At 37.5% G+C, this 21,555-nt stretch overlaps 1 protein-coding gene across 4 annotated transcripts in view; it reads left to right on the forward strand.

Annotated features, from left to right (window-relative positions):
- LOC124823583 (putative acyl-activating enzyme 19) overlaps positions 1-21,185 on the forward strand; it is a 38,014-nt gene extending 16,829 nt beyond the window's left edge. The window contains exons 4-17 of one of the 4 annotated variants that reach the window (XM_088102450.1): positions 6,903-7,106; positions 7,459-8,175; positions 8,735-9,381; positions 13,218-13,293; positions 13,377-13,463; positions 14,212-14,255; positions 17,270-17,378; positions 17,462-17,521; positions 18,383-18,464; positions 18,571-18,635; positions 18,727-18,786; positions 19,117-19,161; positions 20,504-20,613; positions 20,871-21,185. In XM_088102450.1, coding sequence (XP_087958576.1) covers positions 6,903-7,106; positions 7,459-8,175; positions 8,735-9,381; positions 13,218-13,293; positions 13,377-13,463; positions 14,212-14,255; positions 17,270-17,378; positions 17,462-17,521; positions 18,383-18,464; positions 18,571-18,635; positions 18,727-18,786; positions 19,117-19,161; positions 20,504-20,613; positions 20,871-21,099 — 2,535 coding nt within the window. In that variant the 3' untranslated portion in view covers positions 21,100-21,185. The remainder of the gene's footprint in view (positions 1-6,902; positions 7,107-7,458; positions 8,176-8,734; positions 9,382-13,217; positions 13,294-13,376; positions 13,464-14,211; positions 14,256-17,269; positions 17,379-17,461; positions 17,522-18,382; positions 18,465-18,570; positions 18,636-18,726; positions 18,787-19,116; positions 19,162-20,503; positions 20,614-20,870) is intronic. The other 3 variants (XM_088102451.1, XM_088102452.1, XM_088102453.1) reach the window with 3 other exon arrangements.
- Positions 21,186-21,555: the final 370 nt, after the last annotated feature.

A 21,555-nucleotide genomic window follows, 5' to 3' on the forward strand; every position in this document is an offset into this window, starting at 1 on the left:
TATCTGAAAGGGGGTTCAAAATGACCGAAGAGAAGGTAGCGACAATGATGGAGTGGCCTGAACTCAGCAACATTAAGGAATTGAGGGGTTTTCTGGGACTTACAGGATACTATAGGAGGTTTATCAGAGACTATGGAAAGATAGCACGGCCCCTCACGAATCTCCTGAAGAAAGGAAAGTTTGAGTGGTCACCAGAAGGAACAGGGGCGATGCAGACACTCGAGAAGGCAGTGACCATTGCCCCTATTTTGGCATTACCAGATTTTTTCCAAACATCCCAGTAGAATGCGATGATTCAGGGAAGGGGTTAGGGGCTCTGTTGTCGCAGGGTAGGAAACCTATTACTTATTATAGCAAAGCTTTGTCTGAATCTTCACTTGGGAAATTGGTATATGAGAAGGAATTAATGGTATTGGGGTTGGCTATTCAACATTGATGTCCATACCTGTTGGGCAAACAGTTCAGTGTTTATACTGACCAAAAGAGCTTAAAGTACTTGTTGGAGCAACGTATAACCACACAAAACCAACAGAATTGGCTGGCCAAATTAATGGGGTATGAGTTTGACATCTATTATAGGACCGGAGCCTCTAACCGTGTAGCTGATGGGCTGTCCAGAAAAGGAGAGGAAGGGGAAGAGGGAGAAAAGACCCTACAACTAATAACCAGGCCTTATTGGCCAAATTTTCATGAGGTGGTGGAGGAAGTAGAGTGAGATGAGCTTTAAAGAAAATTGTAGAGGAAGTCGAAGCTGACCCCAACTCACATCCTGTTTACACTTTAGAGAATGGGCGACTGCATTACAAGGGGAAGTTGGTTCTTTCAACTAAATCGGGGTGGATACCGAAAATCCTAGCACAGTTTCACAATACACCAACAGGGGGACATTTTGGAGTGTACAAGACATATAGAAGAATTGCCCAAGCTCTTCATTGGGTGGGTATGAAGAAGATGGTAACGAATTACATAGCTGCTTGTCTAGTATGCCAACAACATAAGTACTTGGCTTCTCTCCACAAGGACTCCTCCAACCCTTATCGATTCCCAAGGCCATATGGGAAGAAGTAAGAATGAACTTTTTAGTCAGAAAGGGAACCAGCCCAATCAGCATCTAAATAACAAACGATTTTTGTATCGTTGTTAGGACCATATAGCAAATCTTTTCCAGGTGATCCTTTAATATACTTCAGTATGCGAACAATTGCATCCCAATGGTCTTCACATGGGGAGTTTAGGAATTGACTCACCATGCTAACTGTGAAGGAAATGTCAGGATGTGTAACAGTAAGATAGTTTAATTTACCAACTAATCTTCTGTACCGTTCAGGATCTGAAAAAGACTCCCCCTGATTTGGTAGGAGTTTGATGTTAGGATCCATAGGTGTCTGAACAAACTTAGAGTTCATTAACCTTGTTTCCTCCAAGATGTCTAACGCATACTTCCTCTGAGATATGACAATACCAGTGTTGGATTATGCTACTTCAATACCCAAAAAGTACCGGAGTTTGTCAAGATCTTTGGTTTGAAAATGATGACAAAGGTGCTGTTTCATCTGAGAGATGCCAAGATAGTCGCTTCCTGTGAGAACAATATTATCGACATACACTATTAAGTAGATACATCCAGCACTTGAATGGTGATAGAACACTGAGATCCGCTTCACTGCGAGACATACCAAATTGTTGAACTACACAGCTGAATTTATCACACCAGGCCTGAGGAGACTGTTTTAGGCCATATAAGGATTTGCGAAGACGACATACCAATCCAGATGACTCCCCCTGAGCAACAAAGCCGGGCCTCCATATAAATTTCTTCATGCAAATCACCATTAAGGAAAGCATTTTTGACATCAAGTTGGTAAAGAGGCCATTGTCGAACAGCGGCCATGGCAATGAATAGGCGAATAGAGGTCATTTTTGCCGCTGGAGAAAAAGTATCACCATAATCCAAACCAAAAATCTGTGTGTAGCCTTTGGCAACCAGTCGAGATTTCAGACGATCAATTGTGCCATCAGGGCCAACCTTTATAGCATACACCCACCTGCAACCAACAACTGACTTTCCAGATGGTAATTGGACAAGCTCCCAAGTTCCACTTTTCTGTGAAGCACTTAATTCATCCAGCATGGCTTGACGCCAGCCAGGATGAGTTAAGGCATCACCTACAGACTTGGGAATTGACACAGAAGAAATGGATGAGAGACATGTGTAAAAAGATTGAGATAATCTATGGTAACTAAGAATAGTATAATGGGGGAAAGGGTTACGGGTAGAGCGTATACCTTTACGGAGGGCAATAGGCAAGTCAGACTCGTTTGCTGGAGCCGGATAAGACACAGGAGGCGGCACTGGAAGTGAGTCATGAGGGAGACAATTGCGGCGACTATAAACATGAAGGGGGGGTGGTGAAGGACGATCCTGTGGTGAATGAGAGTCTAAAGAAGGAGGAGGCAAAATGGGTGGAGCATCACGAGGAGGATCACAGAAAATAGGAATATCAACAATAGCAGGTAGAGGTACAAAACTAGAAGATAGATGTGAAAAGTAAAAAGAAGATTCATCAAAAGTGACATCAGCAGAGATAAAATGACGATTGAGGGAAGGCGAAAAACACTTATGGCCCTTTTGTGACCGTGGAAATTTTAAGAAGACACATTTGTGAGACCTAGGAGATAACTTATTGTTAGAAGTGGACTTTAAACCTAACTCAACCCTACAAAATCGGCTTTTAAGGTGAGGTTTGCACATCACTTATATGTTATAAATTGACCTTATCTCTAGTCGATGTGGGACTTCCAACACACCCCCTTCACGCCGAGGTATAGACATCTCGTGCGTGATAGTAGAAATTGGATGGTTCGATAGCGGCCCGACAACGTGTGGAAACAGAAATGCCCACTTAGAACTCGCTAGGATAGGCTCTAACCATGACTCTGATACTATGTTAGAAATGGACTTTAAGCCTAACTCAACCCCACAAAATCGGCTTTTAAGGTGAGGTTTGCACCTTACTTATATATTATAAATTGACCTTATCTCTAGTCGATGTGGGCCTTTCAACACTTATCAAGACCAGGACTAAAATCATGAACAAAACATGTAGACCAAAAAAACTCTAAGAGGTAATGGATGTAGAGGGTCTTGAGCAAATAAGATAGAATGAGGGATTTTGTTATCTATGACTGAAGATGGCATGCGGTTTATAAGATAACATGCAGTGAGAACTCCATCACCCCAAAAACGTGAGGGTACTTGACCATAAATTAAAAGTGTACGAGTTGTTTCAATAAGGTGTCTATTCTTGCGCTCAGCCACCCCATTTTGTTGAGGGGTATAAGCACATAAGGTTTGGTGAAGAATGCCATGAGAAGCCATAAAATGTTTAAATGGTTGAGAAAGGTATTCACGGCCATTATCACTGCGTAAAGTTCGAATAGGAAACAACTCAAAACGATTCTTCATTAAAAACAACCAAGTACATCTGGAATAGTCATCAATAAAGGTAACAAAATATTGAAAACCTAATGTGGACTTAACACGACTAGGTCCCTAAATATCAGAATGAACCAATGAAAAAGGGACGACGCTCGTTGTGAGACACTACGAGGAAAGGAACTACGAGTATGCTTTTCTAACTGACAAGACTCACACGACAAACTTGATAATTTCGACAACCTTGGGACAAGTTGTTGCAGTTTGGCAAGACTAGGATGACCTAACTGAGCATGAAGAAGGGATGGTGACTCCATGATTTCGCCAACATGAGGAGAAGGGCAGAGATGATATAGGCCATGAGACTCACCTCCTGTGCCAATCATGTGTTTCGAACTCTGATCCTGCAACCAAACAGAATCTTTAGTAAATGAAATAACACAATTAAGGGTACGAGTTAGACGACTTGTGGACAATAAGTTGAAGGGAGACCCAGGGACATAAAGTACATGATCAATGGATATGGACGGAAAAATATGAACAGTACCAACACCATGAGATGAGACTCTAGACCCATCAGCCATTGTTACCGAGGGTAAATTATCCGGACATGACAAGGAAGAAAACAAGGACTTGTTACCAGTGATATGATCGGTGGCGCCTGAGTCAAGGACCCAAGGTTCGAGGGAGTGAAAGTGAGTCAGACCAACAAAAGGTGTACCTGTACGTGCAACAAATGCAGATGTAGTGGAACTAGAGTGCTGACGATCCTATACCATCTGAGAAATTCGTGAAAGATTGCAGGGTTTTCTACGGTATTAGATGAAGTAGGATGGTTTGCAGATGGTGATCGGGAAGGTGGATCAGAATTAACCATTACAGGTCGAGGAGGACGTCCATGAAGCGCATAACATCTATCAATTTTGTGGCCTAACTTGCCACAGTGGTCACATTTTGGACGTCCTTTACTTGGCTTGCGAGACCGACTTCGATCATCACGTTGGGCAGCCATAACTAAGGAATCATTAGTATGAGGAGATGTCTCAGTGATTGGTTTGCTCGGTATACGCAAAAGAGTAGAACAAGTAGAAGTAAAGTTGGGTATGACAGGAGAACCCAAAATCTGATCACGGACATGAGAGACATCCGTATAATGCCAACAACATGAAGAACTTTGATCGTTGTTCCAGTTCTTCAGTAGGAGTGGAAGCAGGAGTGGAAGCAGGAGGTAACATCTCATTAAAATCATGAAGAAGGGCATGAACTTTAACCAAATGTTCTGCCATGGGACCAGGACTGCGCGGACCAATAACAGTTAATAAGTCCTGACAAACACCATAAAGACGCTGAGTGTCATTTGTGTATAACAACTTCGCTTGTGCCCATACTGAACATGTTTCATATGATCGAAACATTTGTTTTAGTGAGGAGTGAATGGTGGACTTTATAAGAATACATAACTGGGCATCAATTTTCATCTAGAGGGAACTGTCATCTGTGGTAGCAGTAGTCACTTTTTGAGTAAGGTGATCTAAGTACCCTTGACTCTTCAACCAAAGTTTGATGTCGGACGCCCATGTTGCATAATTTGTGCCATCTAACTTGTCAATGGACAAGTGTACATTCACATAATTGGTGTATATTGAGGGATCAGAAGATGAGCCACCAACAGAGGTGTTTGTAGACGAGGAAGACGCCATGGAGAGGGAGAAACCCTAAAAATCCAAAGTGCTCTGATTGACGCAACGACAACAGATCCAGAAATAGGGCGAGTAGGCGATTACAACGATTCTGATCGGCGGTGGAACTCTCCGGCGACGCGCCGGCAAGCGCGGCGGCACCGTTGACTGTTGCGGCGGTGCGTGGGTGGTCCGTTCGCCGCGATCTTTGTACCACAGTGGTTGCTTGGCCGAGACGATTCTGAAGGTGTGGTTGTCGGTCGATTCTGGAACTCTGGCGACGACGGCGGTGGTGGCGACAACGACGGTGATGTGTGCCGGAGAAATAGAGAAGATTGGGAGAAATATCCCTTGTGTCTTTTGCATACACATAGGGTAGTTTATTTATAATGTAAGATATGAACCAAGGCCCTTAATACAAAATGGGCTGAGCCCAATTATCATAAACATACATCTTAACATCTAACAGTAAGTGACAAGGATTCCACCTTCCTCAGCATATTCTAGCAGGAAATATTTCGAATGTATGGGGCTCAGCTTAGAATGAGCACAACATACCACCCAGAGACGGATGGTCAAACCGAGGTATTGAAATTCTAGAGACCTACCTGAGGTGTTTTTGTTCAGAACAACCAAAGGCGTGGAATGCAGTTCTGCCATGGGCAGAATAGTGATACAATACCAGTTATCAAGGGGCTTCTAAATGCACTCCTTTTGAGGCTGTTTATGGAGGTTGCCTTCCATTCTAACCAGGTTCATACCAGGTGAAACAATAGTGGAGGCGGTGGCATAGGATCTCCAAACTCGAGATGAGGCTTTAAAGCAACTACAACATCACTTAACCCAACCTCAGGATCAGATGAAACAATATGCACACAAAAGAAGGAAGGAGTCCAAGATTAAGGAGGAGGATTGGGTTTTCCTCAAGATTAGACCACAAAGGCAAGTTTCTATGCCTACCAGGTATCCCAAGTTGCCTGCTAGATATTATGGACCTTTTTTGGTAGAAAAGCAAGTAGGACCTGTAGCTTTTAAACTACAACTACCAGCAACCGCTCAAATTCATCCGGTGTTCCATGTTTTGCAACTGAAGTTAGTGGTGGGGGCTCATCAGGTGGAAGCCAATTTACTAGTGGGGTTACAGGTGGATGGACCTTTATACATGCCATTAAAAGTGTTGCAACGAAGAAGTAGACAACAACAAGGCGAGGAGATAGCACAAATTCTGATCCAACGGCAGGAGGGGGGAATGGAAGGTGCTACATGGGAAGATGAGATGTATATAAGGCAACAATTGTCTGATTTCAACCTTGAGGACAAGGTTGTAGTTGAGGAGGAGGGTATTGTTAGACAATTAAAAGTGTACGAAAGAAAGAAAAGGAAAGGAGGGAAGGTTATAGAGTAAGAAGGGCGGAAACAGTAGGATATCAATTAGTTTTTAGTTTGGAGGGAAAGGGGAGAGTATAAATAGAAGTTAGTTGGAAGGAGAGGGGATCGTTTTGTATCTTTGAGCATTTTACTGGAACATTGTCCAGTGGAGGAAGGTTCAGGCCTCCTAGAGAGAGACCATTGTACATTGAATTCTTTGATTGATTCAATAATACGAGTATTATTCATTGTTTTTCTGTTAGTTCTTGAGAGTTTCGAGAGTTGATCGACTTCTTGATTAAAGAAGTCTATAACATTCTATATTCTATTTTTCTCTCACAGTACCAGTTGGTACTTGGTAATAAAATTATATTTCTTTCAATTCCTTACTTTGCCCATTATATTAATTTCTTCTGTAGGCATATTTTGTTAATAGGCTCACAGCCGTTCCATCACTAATGAAGACTATTCTTCCGGGATTGAAAACCAATGCTAACATGCGAGTTGAAAATTCATTGAAATTGATTGTGCTCAGCGGTGAAACTTTTTCTTTGACCTTGTGGGAGATGCTTTCAACTATATTACCGAAGACATCAATCTTGAATTTATATGGAAGCACTGAGGTTAGATCAGAAGGTTATCTTTGTATATTATATTCTGTTTCAACAATGTTCATAATTTAAATTTGCTGTCTGGTTCCTGTTATGACATTCTTTTCCCCACAATTTAGTATAGCATTGTTTTGTTTGATGCATCAAGGTAATTTCAAATATTTCCTGGCTGTTGTCGTGTTTTAGTGTTTGCTTTGTTCCTGCTATTCAATGCTTATCTAGTCATGCATGTTCGATATTACAGACTAAGGTAATTAACTAGAAAGGAGTTGACATGGTGCTTGTCGTATTGCACTTTTCTAGTGTTTTGTACAATTATTATTGGCTAATGCTTTTATGTTTCTTTTCCATTTTTTTAACTAAGGTCTCTGGTGACTGTACATATTTTGATTGCAAGAGAATGCCATTGATTTTTAAGGAAGAAAGGCTAACCAGTGTTCCAATAGGTTTACCCATTCCTAACTGTGATGTGATTCTTCTTAGTGAAAATGATGCATCAAATGAGGGAGAGCTATATGTTGGTGGTCATTGCATCTTTAGGGGTTACTACAAGGAATCTAAGGAAATGTCATTTGCAAAATTGCTTCCACATTACAGTTGTGGTGATTTTGTTAAAGGATGCCAAGATAAATTATACTTTAGAACGGGTGATTTAGTCAAACAGTTGCCTAGTGGTGATTTTGTATTTTTGGGAAGAAAAGATCGCATTATAAAAATCAATGGACAGCGTATTGCCCTAGAAGAGGTTGAAGATTTGTTAAGGGAGCATCCACATATAAACGATGCTGCTGTAGTTTGTCGAAATAATAAAGCAGAACTTGTGCTTGTTGAAGCCTTTATCATACTGAAGAAAAAAGAAAGCTTGGGTGAATCATTAATTCCTGCAATCAGAAGTTGGATGATTAACAAACTTCCTTCTGTTGTACTTCCCAACCGTTACTTCTTTATAGAATCATTCCCCCTGTCTCCTAGTGGTAAGGTTAATTATGAATTGTTGTTTGGCTCAGAATTATTGACAAAGAATGTCAAAGATAAAGTTGGTGACATCGACTGCAGCAATCTTTTGCAACTTATTAAAAAGGTATGATTTCATTATTTTATAATGACATTATCATTTGTCTCAACAGAAATCACAATTTTTTGTGGACCATGTTGTACTGAACTGAATTGTAAATTCAATAGTCATAGTTGGTCTTGAACCATGGTGTAAGCTGTAAAGTATTGGACATTTACGTTGTTTTAATTGAATTAGGAAGGGATATTTTATAAGTCAGCTTGTTCAGTTTTTTTTTTTCATGAATGTTTATTTTGTTAAATACACCTCTATGATTGGTTATTTTTCTTTAGTCTTTTTTGTTTGAAGAATTCTTCACCCTGTTCTCTCATAAAATTTCCTGAGAAAATTTCCTTTTCTGAATATACATTTCTTTCCATTTTGTGATGTATATGATGACGACAAATCATGAATGAGTTTATGAACCTCTGATATACATGTAACTTCTTGACCCCTAAACTATTTATGCAATAGCTTTGAGTCCTCTAAAGTCATGTTTCCTTCTGCAAATTAAGTCAATTATTATTGCTCAATTAATGGCTTTTCTTAAGATTAAGGGTTCTGATTTTGGTAATTGCTTTAACAGGCATTTCATGATGCTTTGATGATTGAAAAGGTTTGTGATGATGATGATTTCTTTATGATGGGCGGTAACTCTCTTTCTGCTGCACATGCTGCTTACAGTTTGGGGATTGACATGAGATTTCTTTACTACTATCCAAGTGCTCTTAAGCTTTGTATGGCTCTTCTCCAGAAAAAAGGATCTTGCACTTTGCATAACAGTCTGGACTTTTGTTTGCAAATAAACACAGACAGACAAGATAACCATATTTCTATTAATCAAACGGAAAATTCTAGTCCTCTTGAGTCTAGGATGACTTGCAAAGATAACAATGATGGTCCGTTTCCTTCTAAACGTTTAAAGAGGGGTTTGACAGATGTTACATCATGGGGTGATGAATTATTCCCATGGTATTCCCCTTCAGTATTATCATTCTCATTGAACCGATGCAACAAGGTCTTGCATAGAGGGCAGCAGGAAGTAATTGATACGCACCAAAATACATGGTCTGCAGACATTCCAAGAGGCAACAGAGGTCACATGAAAGACTTTTGGAAAGTTTACATGGAGTCTTGTGTTGATGCTTCACCAATGCTTGTGTTTAAAGGCACACACATTTATTTGTTCATTGGATCTCACTCTCATAAATTTCTCTGCCTAAATGCTAGAAGGTAATTCTGTAGCTTCATGTTTCTCTTGTTATTGAACTAAAATTAATCAAAGTTGTGTTTGCTTTTTCATTTTGTAGTTTACTCTCCAGGTTCTAACGAAAGTTTGCATACCAGCAATAACTCACTTTCTCATCTAATGTTTGCCAAATTTTTCATTTGGCATCATGATCATTTCCTGTGCACTGAAATACTTTTTGTATAAATTGATGAATGATGTGGACCTGATTGAATTTGAGCTCCTAGTGGACTAGGAAGCATTTGTTGAACGATTTTAGGCAACTATTATAATGAGTGTTTCTGAGAAAAAGTAATTTATTCTGTATCAGAAATTTTGCATTAATTATGTAATAGAATCTGCGTGATGGTGGCTATTAACTGAAAGTAACTAATGACAATTATTATTTCTCAAAGTAGGGTACGTGGTTAGGCATTATATTTTTATTTTATGTTTGTTGACTGAGAACACTCCTTTTATGAGATTTTTTTTTGGACAACATGTGTATGTGTATTACTACACTTTATGTTATTTGTATCAGGTCACAAATAAAACAACTACAATCTTGAAGATAATATAGCTTTTGTAACAAGCATCAATATGTCAGAACAAAGTTGATGTATCATGTTTTCTTTGGAGGTTTTGACTACTACTCTCTAAAATTTAGTTTGTACAATATGACAGTGATAGGTTTCCGATTAAGAAACCTAGTCAAGAACCCTCTAAACCACCTCTCAGAACAGAAAAATAACAAGAATGGGAACAAAACTGTGTATTATTCACAAAAGAATACTCTGGACACTTACAGAAACAAGGGCATAACCCCTTTCACAAGACTAAACCTGTTAACAAATCAACTACCCAAAAACTCCCTTCTAACTATTCAAACAATCCTTTTATACAATTCCTCTACCTTCTATCCTAATCCCATTTCCCATTATACCCTTATATCCCAAATACCCTATATCCTAACATTACACCCCTCGTGAGAACAACCTTGTCCTCAAGGTTGGAATGGGGAAGATTGGTCTCATGGTTCTTCTTCCTCATCGAATTACCCACTGGCTTTGCCCTTCAATTCGAATCAGGGGGCTTGGGCGGTGGCACATTTTCCTCTTCTTCTTCGGCCAAGATCAGCATTCGCAATTCCCGCTCTGGACATCGATGACCTGGGCTGAAAGGCCCTCCGCATCGGAAGCATCTTCCCTCTTCTCTCCTTTTCACGTACTCCGAATATGGTAGGTTGCGGGTATTCCTTTCCCTCCAGTCGTCAGTGGTTCTTACGGTGCCGCCTCCGGGGGTCGCCTCTTTCTTCACGGAATCGACACTTTCCGCGGCCCCTCCTTGACTCTGCGTATCGCGTTGGAACTCTACTCGCGTAACAGCCCCCGCCGATCGTCCCCACGTTCCTTGATTCTTGGGCGCCGATCCTCCTTCCTTTCTCGAGACTGTAAATCTCTCCACATCTCGCGCCACCCGCATCGCCGTCATCAGGTCTGGTGGGTCGTGCGGCCTGACATGGTCTCCCACCTCTTCCTGGAGTCCCGCCATGAAGTAACCCAGAATTTGCTCCTCTGGAATCTTGGATGTCTGTCCCACCAACGTCTCGAACTCCCTGACATAATCCTCCACCGTTCCGACTTGCTTGATGGTCGACAATTTCTCGTAAACGGTTCCCCTCGTTCCTGCCCCGAACCTAATCCCCAAAGCTCTCTTCAACCCTTCCCAAGAATGGTTCTTGGTTTTCTCTCTCCAAAATCGAAACCAACTCCCCGTATACCCCTCCATACTAATGAAAGCCATTTGTAATTTCTCGTCTTCGTCCACTCTCTACACCTCGAAGAACTTTTCCGCCCTACTGATCCAGTTCCACGGTTCGCCACCTTCGAACACGGGTAACTCCACCCGTTTTCTCCAATTAATTTGTCCGTCTTGTCGCTCTACTTCCCGTCTTCCTCTTTCCCCTTCCGGTCCGCCGTCGTTATCATTTACGGAGGATTCACTACCTTCACGGCGCGGCCCGTGTGGGTCTTGTTTGTGATCTCCCAACAATTTCATAATCGCTTGGATGTCTCGGCACATTGCCTCCTAGTTCTGCCGCAAGAAGACCATATCCGCCTTCGTTTCGGCCAGCGTAATCTCTACCGCCTCCAGCTGACCTTCTACCGCCAACTCTCCATCACGCGTGTACTTCACTCCTCCAATTGGGATCCGGCAGGTCGGACCAATTGATAGGTTTCCGATTAAGAAACTTAGTCAAGAACCCTCTAAACCACCTCTCAGAACAGAAAATAAAAAGAATGGGAACAAAACTGTGTATTATTCACAAAAGAATACTCTGGACACTTACAGAAACAAGGGCATAACCCCTTTCACAGGACTAAACCCGTTAACAAATCAACTACCCAAAAACTCCCTTCTAACCATTCAAACAATCTATTTATACAATTCTTCTACCTTCTATCCTAATCCCATTTCCCATTATACCCTTATATCCCAAATACCCTATATCCTAACAGACACGTGAATTGGAAAGAATACAGAAAACACCAACACCACTATAGTATGTTGATGGAGCCACTTTGAGTTGTATATTATTGAAGCCTTGTGGGCTAATTCCTAGTATTTGATGAATGTGAATTGTTTATGTTATTAGGCTGGTATATAAAATGAAAAATTTGTTGTTTGAACCAGTTGGACTGAGATTTGAAGAGCTGTTTGGATGGAGCCATAGGTATTGATGTTGAGAGTTGATACAGATGAATGGAAAATATGAGTTAGTTTGCTTTTTTTTTTTTATATATATATTGGCCTTTAAAACATAATTTTCTTTGAATGAGTGATAGACAGTGAAATTATGAAAGACATGTTAATCTAAGAATGGCTTCTTCTCTCAAAAATAAGTTAATAACATTATCATATATTTATATATATTGCCATATCGTAATATATTAGTTTTGTTCATTTAAAATGTTATTAACTTATTCTTGCAATTGTTTTGTTTATGGTTTTTGTCGACCTACGATGATCATATTCTTTTTATGGGAGCCAATGAAAGTGCACGTAAATACATTATGAATATCTAGGTAAATAATGCTAACAACTCATATATAGTTACTAACCACCTACATTAAATACCTATCTGTCCACTGATCCATTCCGTCAGAATCGCTTTGTACACATCTAGGTTTTCCTCCTCCCTCTTTGATCTTGAATTGCCGTAAGGTAGCGATTTAGGTTAATTGTGTCGAATCACTATTGTAGATTGCACTCAGGTGGGAGCAGCTATCCTTGCGGCCTTGATGTTCTTCACAATGGTGCCTCTTGTGCCATTTCTCGCTTGTGACCTCGGGACGACACCTCTTGCGGACTTACAATGGTGTTTCTTGCTTGTGGTCTCATGGTGCTCTTCGAAATGCATATCATGGCAGCTCTCACAGTGAACCTCTAGCAGCACACCTTGTGACCTCTTGCATTGCATCTTGGGGCACCTACCTTCGTTTCTAGCTTATAACCCAAAACTTCAAGCCCAAATTTTTCCCTGCAAAATCTTGTTATTTAACAAACCTCAATCCCATTGCTTAAAAACATCCCTTAACCGACACAACCCATTGCCTATTGTCTAAAACCACACCAGTTCTTGAATTATCTGTACATTTTAGATTTATCATGTTTTTCAATTTTTGTAACGCTGATTTTCAAGGTAGCATATAAATAGAGGTTAACAATGTAAATACCTTCAGGTATAGCAGTGGAATCCACTATTGATGCTAGAACTATATTTTGGTTTCTATTTTCTTTTCTAGCTCTACTGAAGCTTGTACCTAATCAACGTTTTTAGTGGTTCTGTCCAGTGGGAGATCAAACTGGAAGGGCGAATTGAAAGTACAGCAGCAATTGTTTCTGATTTTTCCCAGGTTGATATTCCTTTGTTGTTAATATGAAGTTACTTTAGTTATAAGATTCTATCCATCTATTCTAACATGTGACATTTCTCTAGGTTGTTGTTGGTTGTTACATGGGAAAAATATATTTTCTTGATTTTTTGAATGGACACATATGTTGGATTTTCCAAACTTCTGGTGAGGTATCTTCTTCTAATGCTCAAATTTTTATCTTTTCTTGTTTGTAGTTTATGGTGTCTTTCTTTTATGTAAGCTCTTTTTCTTTTTAATCACAATAGAAGAGGTTACTATGTTAAGGAGGCTTCAGTGTTGGAGGCTTCAGTGTTAGAAACATCTGACACTTCGAGTGTTAGTGTCCATGCTTCATTGCTTCGAGTGTTAAGTCATTATATATACCACTCACCTAACAGCATAAGCATTACTAAGCCTCCTTGTGACCCCATTTTTCTAAATAAAACTGAATTTCTCTGCATAGTAAAAGTAGGTCATCAATTTCCATGTCTTCTTAGGGATCTTGTGAGAAGGGGTGTCCTAGAGATGCAAGCCATTTATGTAAGTGCTAGTTTGTTCATGATGATGACAACAATGATGAAGTATTTGTGTGGAAAAAAATGACTGAGTTTCTTCATTTCTTTAGGTAAGTTGATGTATTTTTTGTTAATGAGCAGAATATTAACATATTGTGTTCATGGATTCATATGGATGTTCTGCTCGTGTCTGTTTCAAGGGAGTTCCATTTCTGATATGCAGAGACACAACAGCATTGTGGCATTCTTTAATTTTTATAATTTTTTATTTTATTTTGGAGGATGTGATTTGCTATTTGACTTCATTGTTCATACAAAGGAATAAGTCTATTGTTATTCTTTGTTTATCATTTGACTTCATATAGTCCCCTGCCCCTCTAATTATGTTTTTGAACTCCTGAAGGTAAAATCACAGCCGGTTGTAGACAAACGCAGACAATTGATCTGGTATTTTGTTTTCTGATTTTGCTTCTCTTTATGTTATGTTGATAAGGTTAGCAATATAGACAACCATTGAGAGGACAGTTCACTGATTATGAAGGTAATATTCAGAAGAAGAGGACGAGGGGGGCGCCAGGGGGCAAGGGGTTGTTTAGTCCCTCATTTACTAATGATGTAGCTAACATATAATGTATAAATGAGGTGTAGTTTTTACAAGTCAGTTTGTTAAGAATAAATTAGACCCAATTCCAAATTCTAAAAAAACCAAATGAAAGAGACAAAAAACTTCTTATCCTTGTGACAATAGCTAACATATAATTATAAATGAGGTGCAATTTTACTTAACAACTCAGTTTGGTAAGAGTAAATTAGATCCAATTCCAAATTCTAAGAAATACAAATGAAAGAGACAAAAATTTCTTATCCCTGTGATAATAGCCATTCACAAGTCATAGCTACCCAAATGATTGATTGCCTGCACGGTCATTTTCCCTATCTTCTCTTATATACAACACAGACTTAGTACCTCCCACAATTATTGCAATGTATGCAAGTTTGTTATATAGTCTATAATCTCTCTTTTAGAACCCTTGTAGATGGGCTGAATGCGCAATATACTTCCTTTAGAGGACTGCTGCTGGTTTGTACAAATCAATCTTCAAAAATGCTATATTTGGCATTTTGTTTTTTGAGGAGAGGAATGAAAGAGACTAAAATTTATGAGGGTTGTAGGTTGATATATTTGTTTTGAGTTTGACCTCTTCTCAGTTTTATTTTATTGGAAATTCTATATTGACTAGAAATATGACCAAATAATAATATATATGTGGGCAAGCTAGTTTTATGAGATTGAGTTAGGCTTAAAAGTTAACTTTCTAAAATAATATCAAAGGCTATCTTAATGAGAGGTTTATTAGGCCTATCTATTTAGTCTCACTTTAGAGATGTCTAGTCCTCAAGCACGATAGGGGTGCGTTGGAAATGTCCAGTCCTTTGACGTGAGGGGATGTGATGGATATTGCACATCAATTAGAGATAGTAGATGACTTTTAATGGGATATATTAAATCCAATTTCCATCACATCTGAGTTGTTTTGCTAAGAAATTTACAACCTACATAGTTACATTCAAACATGTCCTTTTTATTTTCAATTAAAATGTAATATACTTTGGAGATTATCTGATGGCCAACTTCTATTCGCATGGAAAAAATTGACACACCCTTTAGCACAATACAAGTTGTCAAACCTAGAAAATCATAAGGGTGGAAGGATTCTCTATAAATATATGAAAATTAAGGATTTGGATGTGTTAGATATATTATTTTTATTTTTATTTTATTTTTTATCTTTAGTTAGTTTGTTATTCTTCCTTATTTGTATTTTGGACTTAGCCCATATATCTTCTATTATAAATAGAGTATCCTAAGTGTATATTCAACACAAGAGAGATTAATCCCATATATAATTTCTACTATATTCAACATGGTATCAGAGCCAGGTTCTTTTAGGAAAAAAATTTTCGTTTCTTGCACCCGCCATTGCCGGTGGTGGCAGCGTCTATCACCGTTACCGGTGGCGACAGCATCTGTCGTCGTTGCCGGAGTTCCAGTTTCGACTAGCAACCACACAGTTATGATCGTCTCAACTAGACGACCACCGTTCCTTCAACGATGCCTTCATCGGAGCTCTTACGCGCTATTAGTGCCTTTCAAAGTTGTGGATTTGTTCCCCTTTTTGTCCTGCATGGTGGCGCGTCCTGTCTCCTCTCAAGCAACAATTCAAAGCAAGGTTGTTCTTTTTCCTCTTTCAAGTTTGCCATGCGTGGTCGCATGTCCCGCTTCCTCTCAAGCAGCTATTTAGAGCGTCGAGGTCGCTCTTTTCCCTCTTTCTGGTGTCTTGATTGGAGAATCTTGGATTTTTAGGGTTTTTCTCTCCTGTTCATCCATGACTTCTTCTACTGCTGTCTCTTCTGTCATCGATACGTTTGATTTGTCCATATATGCTTTTTCTTCAATGGCAAATATGGCTTTTGTTAGGTTTTTTTATAGTCGTGGTGGCTCTTCAACAATGGCTTCTTTATTCACTAGATGTCAATAATGCATTTGTCAGTAGCGATTTGCAAGAAGATATTTATATGGAGAAACCTCAAATTTTTTTGTTAAGGGGGAGTCTTCTGAGATGGTATTTCGTCTTCTATGTCGTCTTTTCAAATCATTAACAATTTAGTATCACTCGAGTACAGAAGCATATATTTTCACTAAGTCTTTATTGATTATATTAGTAAAAAGTTTGGTACATACGATTTGTATGCACCAATTTAAGGAGGGTGTTAGATATATTATCTTTATCTTAGTTTTACTTTTTATCTTTTAGTTAGTTTGTTATTATTGTTTATTTGTATTTTGGACTTAGTCTATATCTCTTCTATTATAAATAGAGTACCCTAAGTGTATATTCAACACAAAGAAGATTAATTCCATACATAATTTGTACAATATTCAATGGGGTGCATGGTTTAAGATTTCATTCAAGACTCTCAGGTGCTGAGTTTCCTGGCCGTGGGAATAAATTCCCTGCCTAATGTGCTTCCCTTTGATACCCTACAAATTGTTGTTTGAAAGTGTTGTCATTTCTTATTAATAAACTGAATGGGATTTTCTGAGCTATTTTTTTTTTTCACGTTCTTGTTTCTTGACTTTTCTATTTAGAAGAAATCATATACTCTTGTATCATGTAATACTTTTCTTTCCCCTGTAATAATTTTTTTCTGATAATATAAATAAAATTAGTAATTCCTAATAAGTACATGTTGGTGACCATATTTACAATCTAAACACCATCACACACAAAAATGTTAAATATTAGACTAGAAGCAAAGATGGAACTTCTCTCTGTAGAGTTCATGTTCAAAGAATCTATTAATGTGTCAGAAGCCTCTCGTACATGTTGAAAAGGTATGTAACATGTAGCTTGATTGGAAATTATTTAAGTTTCCAGCATGGTTTGATGTTTATATAGGTGTGGCTCACATGATCATAACTTATATGCTCTTGATTATGAAAAACATTGCTGCGTATTCAAGCTACCATGTGGAGGCAGTATATATGGGTCACCAGCAATTGATGAGGTGAATTTCCCTTGTAATGAAATAATACATACATTTTGTTTAATTAAGTATTACTATTGATCTCTTACTAATTTTTTGTGAAGGCTCGTGCCTTGCTTTATGTGGCCTCCACTGGTGGTCGTTTAACAGCTATATCATTATTGGTATGTGAATTTCTAAATGCATACATATATTTCTTTACCGGGGCTTCAATTCTGCATTTATATAGACTGCTTTGTTTCTGGATGTGCAAATTTCATCCTTTGGATTTAGTTTCTTATGGAAATATTTTGTAGAAATGGCCAATTCTTTCCTATAGATGCAAAGGTATCCATTTCATGGTAACTCTATTAAGTATGATACGGCAATCATTATATAATCATAGAAGAATGAACCTAAAAAGAATAAAAGGAACAAAGAGGAAGCAGAGAGTTTTATACTTAATGTTTATCTTGCAAACTGACAATTATTGATGTTTCATAGAGGAAAGAACAAAGAGAAAAAGAAAAGAAACATGGATTTTTTCGTGATAGTATTATATTAGCAGATATAGAGGTCTTTTCAAGTGTCAACTAAAAGTACCGGCTAAATTAAGTCTACCAAATCCTCTTTGCGTGCCTCTGACAGGATGACAAGGAGTTAGACAGTTACACTAACGTTTAACATTTGGAGTTATTATGAGTTAGGATTTGTTGCCTGCCTGCTGTTCACAACTTGAGCCATTTCATGCACTCAATTCATGACAAATCTGGTATAAATAGACACATATTTGCTTTTTCATAGTTATATTTCGTGAAACTGTTTTTCTACCGACATCTTTGGTGATTGATTTAGCATGGGCGTGAAAAGGTACAAAAAGTAAATGATTGAAGTTGCTCCGTATTGACCCAAGAGATCAATCCTTGGTTTGAAGTTTTAGCATTGAATGCATAAATCTGTTAGTGTTGCTGAATGATGAAATTGCCAACATGTTCAAGTCAATTATTGGCATAAGTCATACTTAAATAATCCTTTTCTGAATTCAGGCTTCTCCTTTTACTATTTTGTGGCTAAATGAATTAGAAGTTCCTGTGTTTGGTTCTCTTGCAGTCGCCCACAATGGAACTGGTATGTATTGTTACATTGCCTTTTGATTATGTGTTATATGCCCTTCTAACTATTTTTGTCCTGTATTTTTTCCTTATAGTAGTATTTTTTTTCCTCTTTCTTCTAGTGATATGTTGCTTGGTAGATGGTCATGTTCTTGCATTGAGTCCAAATGGATCCGTTGTTTGGAAGGTATGAAGTGTGGACCTCGTTAGGTTGCAATCTTTAACTATGTCCCGGATGGAAGTAATTTTAATCTGATTTGTTACTGAATTTTGCTCAGAAAACAACTGATGGTCCAATATTTGCTGGGTCATGCATACCTTCTGTTCTTCCTGATGAGGTAGATCTATCTCTTCATGGATTTTACATAGTCATTTACTTAATTCTTTTTCTACTTGCCTTGTTACATCCTTTTTTCAAGATCACTAAAAGATTGTGAAAGTTTATGCCGGTTTCTGTTTAAAATACACTATAGTGATAACTAATGTGGAAATGTGTTCACTTAGTTTATCTGTAGTGCATCCAAGTAAATGACATTTGTATTTTTAAGAAGTCTCCTCCATATTAGTATACAAATATTAGAATTACAGGTGAAATATATTACTATCTCTCTTAATAACCAATGAAGGATTTTTTTACATTGGTAATTGTTTTATTTATTCCACCTTAGGTGCTTGTATGCTCCAGAACCGGAAGTGTATACTCATTCAAACTGGTGAGAACTGACAGATAACCTTGTTTCCTTTTTATTGCATTTTGGCGGGTTTTAATTTTTACTATATTAGATTCATGACCAGCTACTTTTTAACTTCACAATATTTATATTCCATATCTTGGATAAAAGTTAATTGCTGAATCTGTGTATCAGTTCATTGGCTGTTTGCTATTAGACATTTTTTCTCCCTCCCCTTTCCCTTTCTGATAATACTCCCATTCGTTGCGTCGTGTTTCATAGCTTGTATGCTTTGTTTGGTTAGGGGTGTGGAAAGCGGAGGATTGATTTGTAGTGTGATTTGAAGAGAAAGTAAATAGGAAGTTTATTGATATATGTGTTTGATTTTATTGAAATAGAGAAGGTTGATACGTTATTTTTAATGTAATGTCAAAATTGTTCTTGGGGGTATTTCTTAAAATATAAATATTTTTTTGTTATAAAAAATTAGTTGAGAAAATAAAAAATATTATTTCTTTAAAATATTAATGATTTAAAAATATTATTTATTAATTTCCAATAATATTTTGTAAACAGTTAAAGAAAAGTTCAATTAATAGAATTGTTTAAAAAAAACAAATATTTAATACTGGTAAATTAGTATTTTACCTAACAATTCCCACAAATCCACCACTTTATTATCTCTTTTAAAACTTTTCCTACCAATCATCATAAATCCTCACAAAACACGTAAATTAAATACACACAATCCCTCATAAATCATCTCAAATCAATGGTCACAATCACTCCTACCAAACAAACCATTAGTCTTACATATTAATACGCCTTGTGTTTTCTGTCACCGAGTGAGGCGACAAAATAGCTTGAAATTTTGTACTGCTAACAACTGATGTGCATTCTAGTCCCTCCTCACAAAGTATTTTACTATGCCTTCAATGTGCCTGATTAAAACATGAAATTTTCAGTGTGTATTGGAAATACATCTATTCTATACCTACCTACACTTTAAAGCACTCACAATTTGTCCAAGTTTTGAATTTGCATTTTCTTATTTTCAATAATATTCTAAACTTTGTAAAAGTTTTCTTGTGTAAGACTTGAAATGAGATTAATTCCTTCTAGAAAAACAATATCAAATCATTTGTCCCATGTAAGAATCCGTGTTATTATTGTGTTGGTCCAAGTTTCAGGGGCTCAGATTTATGCTTACGGAAAAAAGTATAATTGGTAGGCGTCCTTTCATGTCTGACCATATACTGAAGAAATTATTCTCACTTATTGTGTTAATTAATGGGTATTCTGGGGGAAAGTAAGTATGTGCAGTGTTCAAAACGAATTGTTTAAATTAATATTTGTTTTGTTCCATATGTTGGATTATCACCAGGAGGAGGGGGACCTACTATGGGAATACAATGTTGGACATCCAATTACAGCATCTGCTTATGTTGACGAGCACTTGCTGGTAGAGTCTGATGCTTCCAATTCCTCAGACAGGTTAACTTGGTCTTCTTAGGGTCAATTTTGATAAATTTGTGCATTAGTACTTTTAGGAGAAGAAAATAATAAGAAGAATTTCATAAATTAAAATTAATTTACGTAGGAGTAAACTAACACAAGAAAACTTATATCATTTTTTCATGTAAAAGTTAAGTATTTATGAAAAAATTTACTCAAACTATAAACTAGAAAAGAAAGTGTGTTATACCATACCAGCTATCAACTTTAATCCTATATTTTACCAATTTTTTCAGGCTAATTTGCATTTGTTCCAGTTCTGGAGGCATACACCTTCTTCGAGTGAATATGAATCTCTCCAAAGATACTTATCAACAAAGAAATGTGCAAGAATTTGCAAGGCTAAACTTGGCAGGGGATATATTCTCTTCACCTATAATGATTGGTGGTCGGATTTTTGTTGGTTGTCGGGATGACTACTTGCATTGTATTGCCCTTGAAATTTCTAAACAACAAGAAACTTAAAGTTTATATATTTTAAATTTGGTGCACTGTGTAGGTGGACTGATTCTGTTTGTAAAGTCTGAAATGTATTCAAAATCTTTAACTTATGTTAGACTTTTAATCTACAGTTCTATAGTGATAAAAATGAAAGAATGACTAAAAAAAAGTTATTGAAGGCTGATTATGTTGGTATAAATACATTCAACATAAGATTTTATCTCACGATCAATTTTTTCTTGCCTAATCGAAGAATATTGTTTACTTGACTTGGCAATGGATCAAATAGTTGCCATTTTAATTTAGAAAAAAAAGTATAGATATTATAATGAAAATTAAATGAATGGTAATTTCTAATTATGGGTGAAAATTATGAACTAAATTTTATTCATATTTCAATAAATTTTATTATTGACATTTCACTATTTTTTAAATATTTACTTTATTGTTTTAATCTATAACTATAAATACTTAACTGCA

This window comes from Vigna umbellata, chromosome 11 (assembly GCF_029865625.1).
Source record: "Vigna umbellata cultivar VRB3 chromosome 11, Vumbellata_1.0, whole genome shotgun sequence".
NCBI lineage: Eukaryota > Viridiplantae > Streptophyta > Magnoliopsida > Fabales > Fabaceae > Vigna > Vigna umbellata.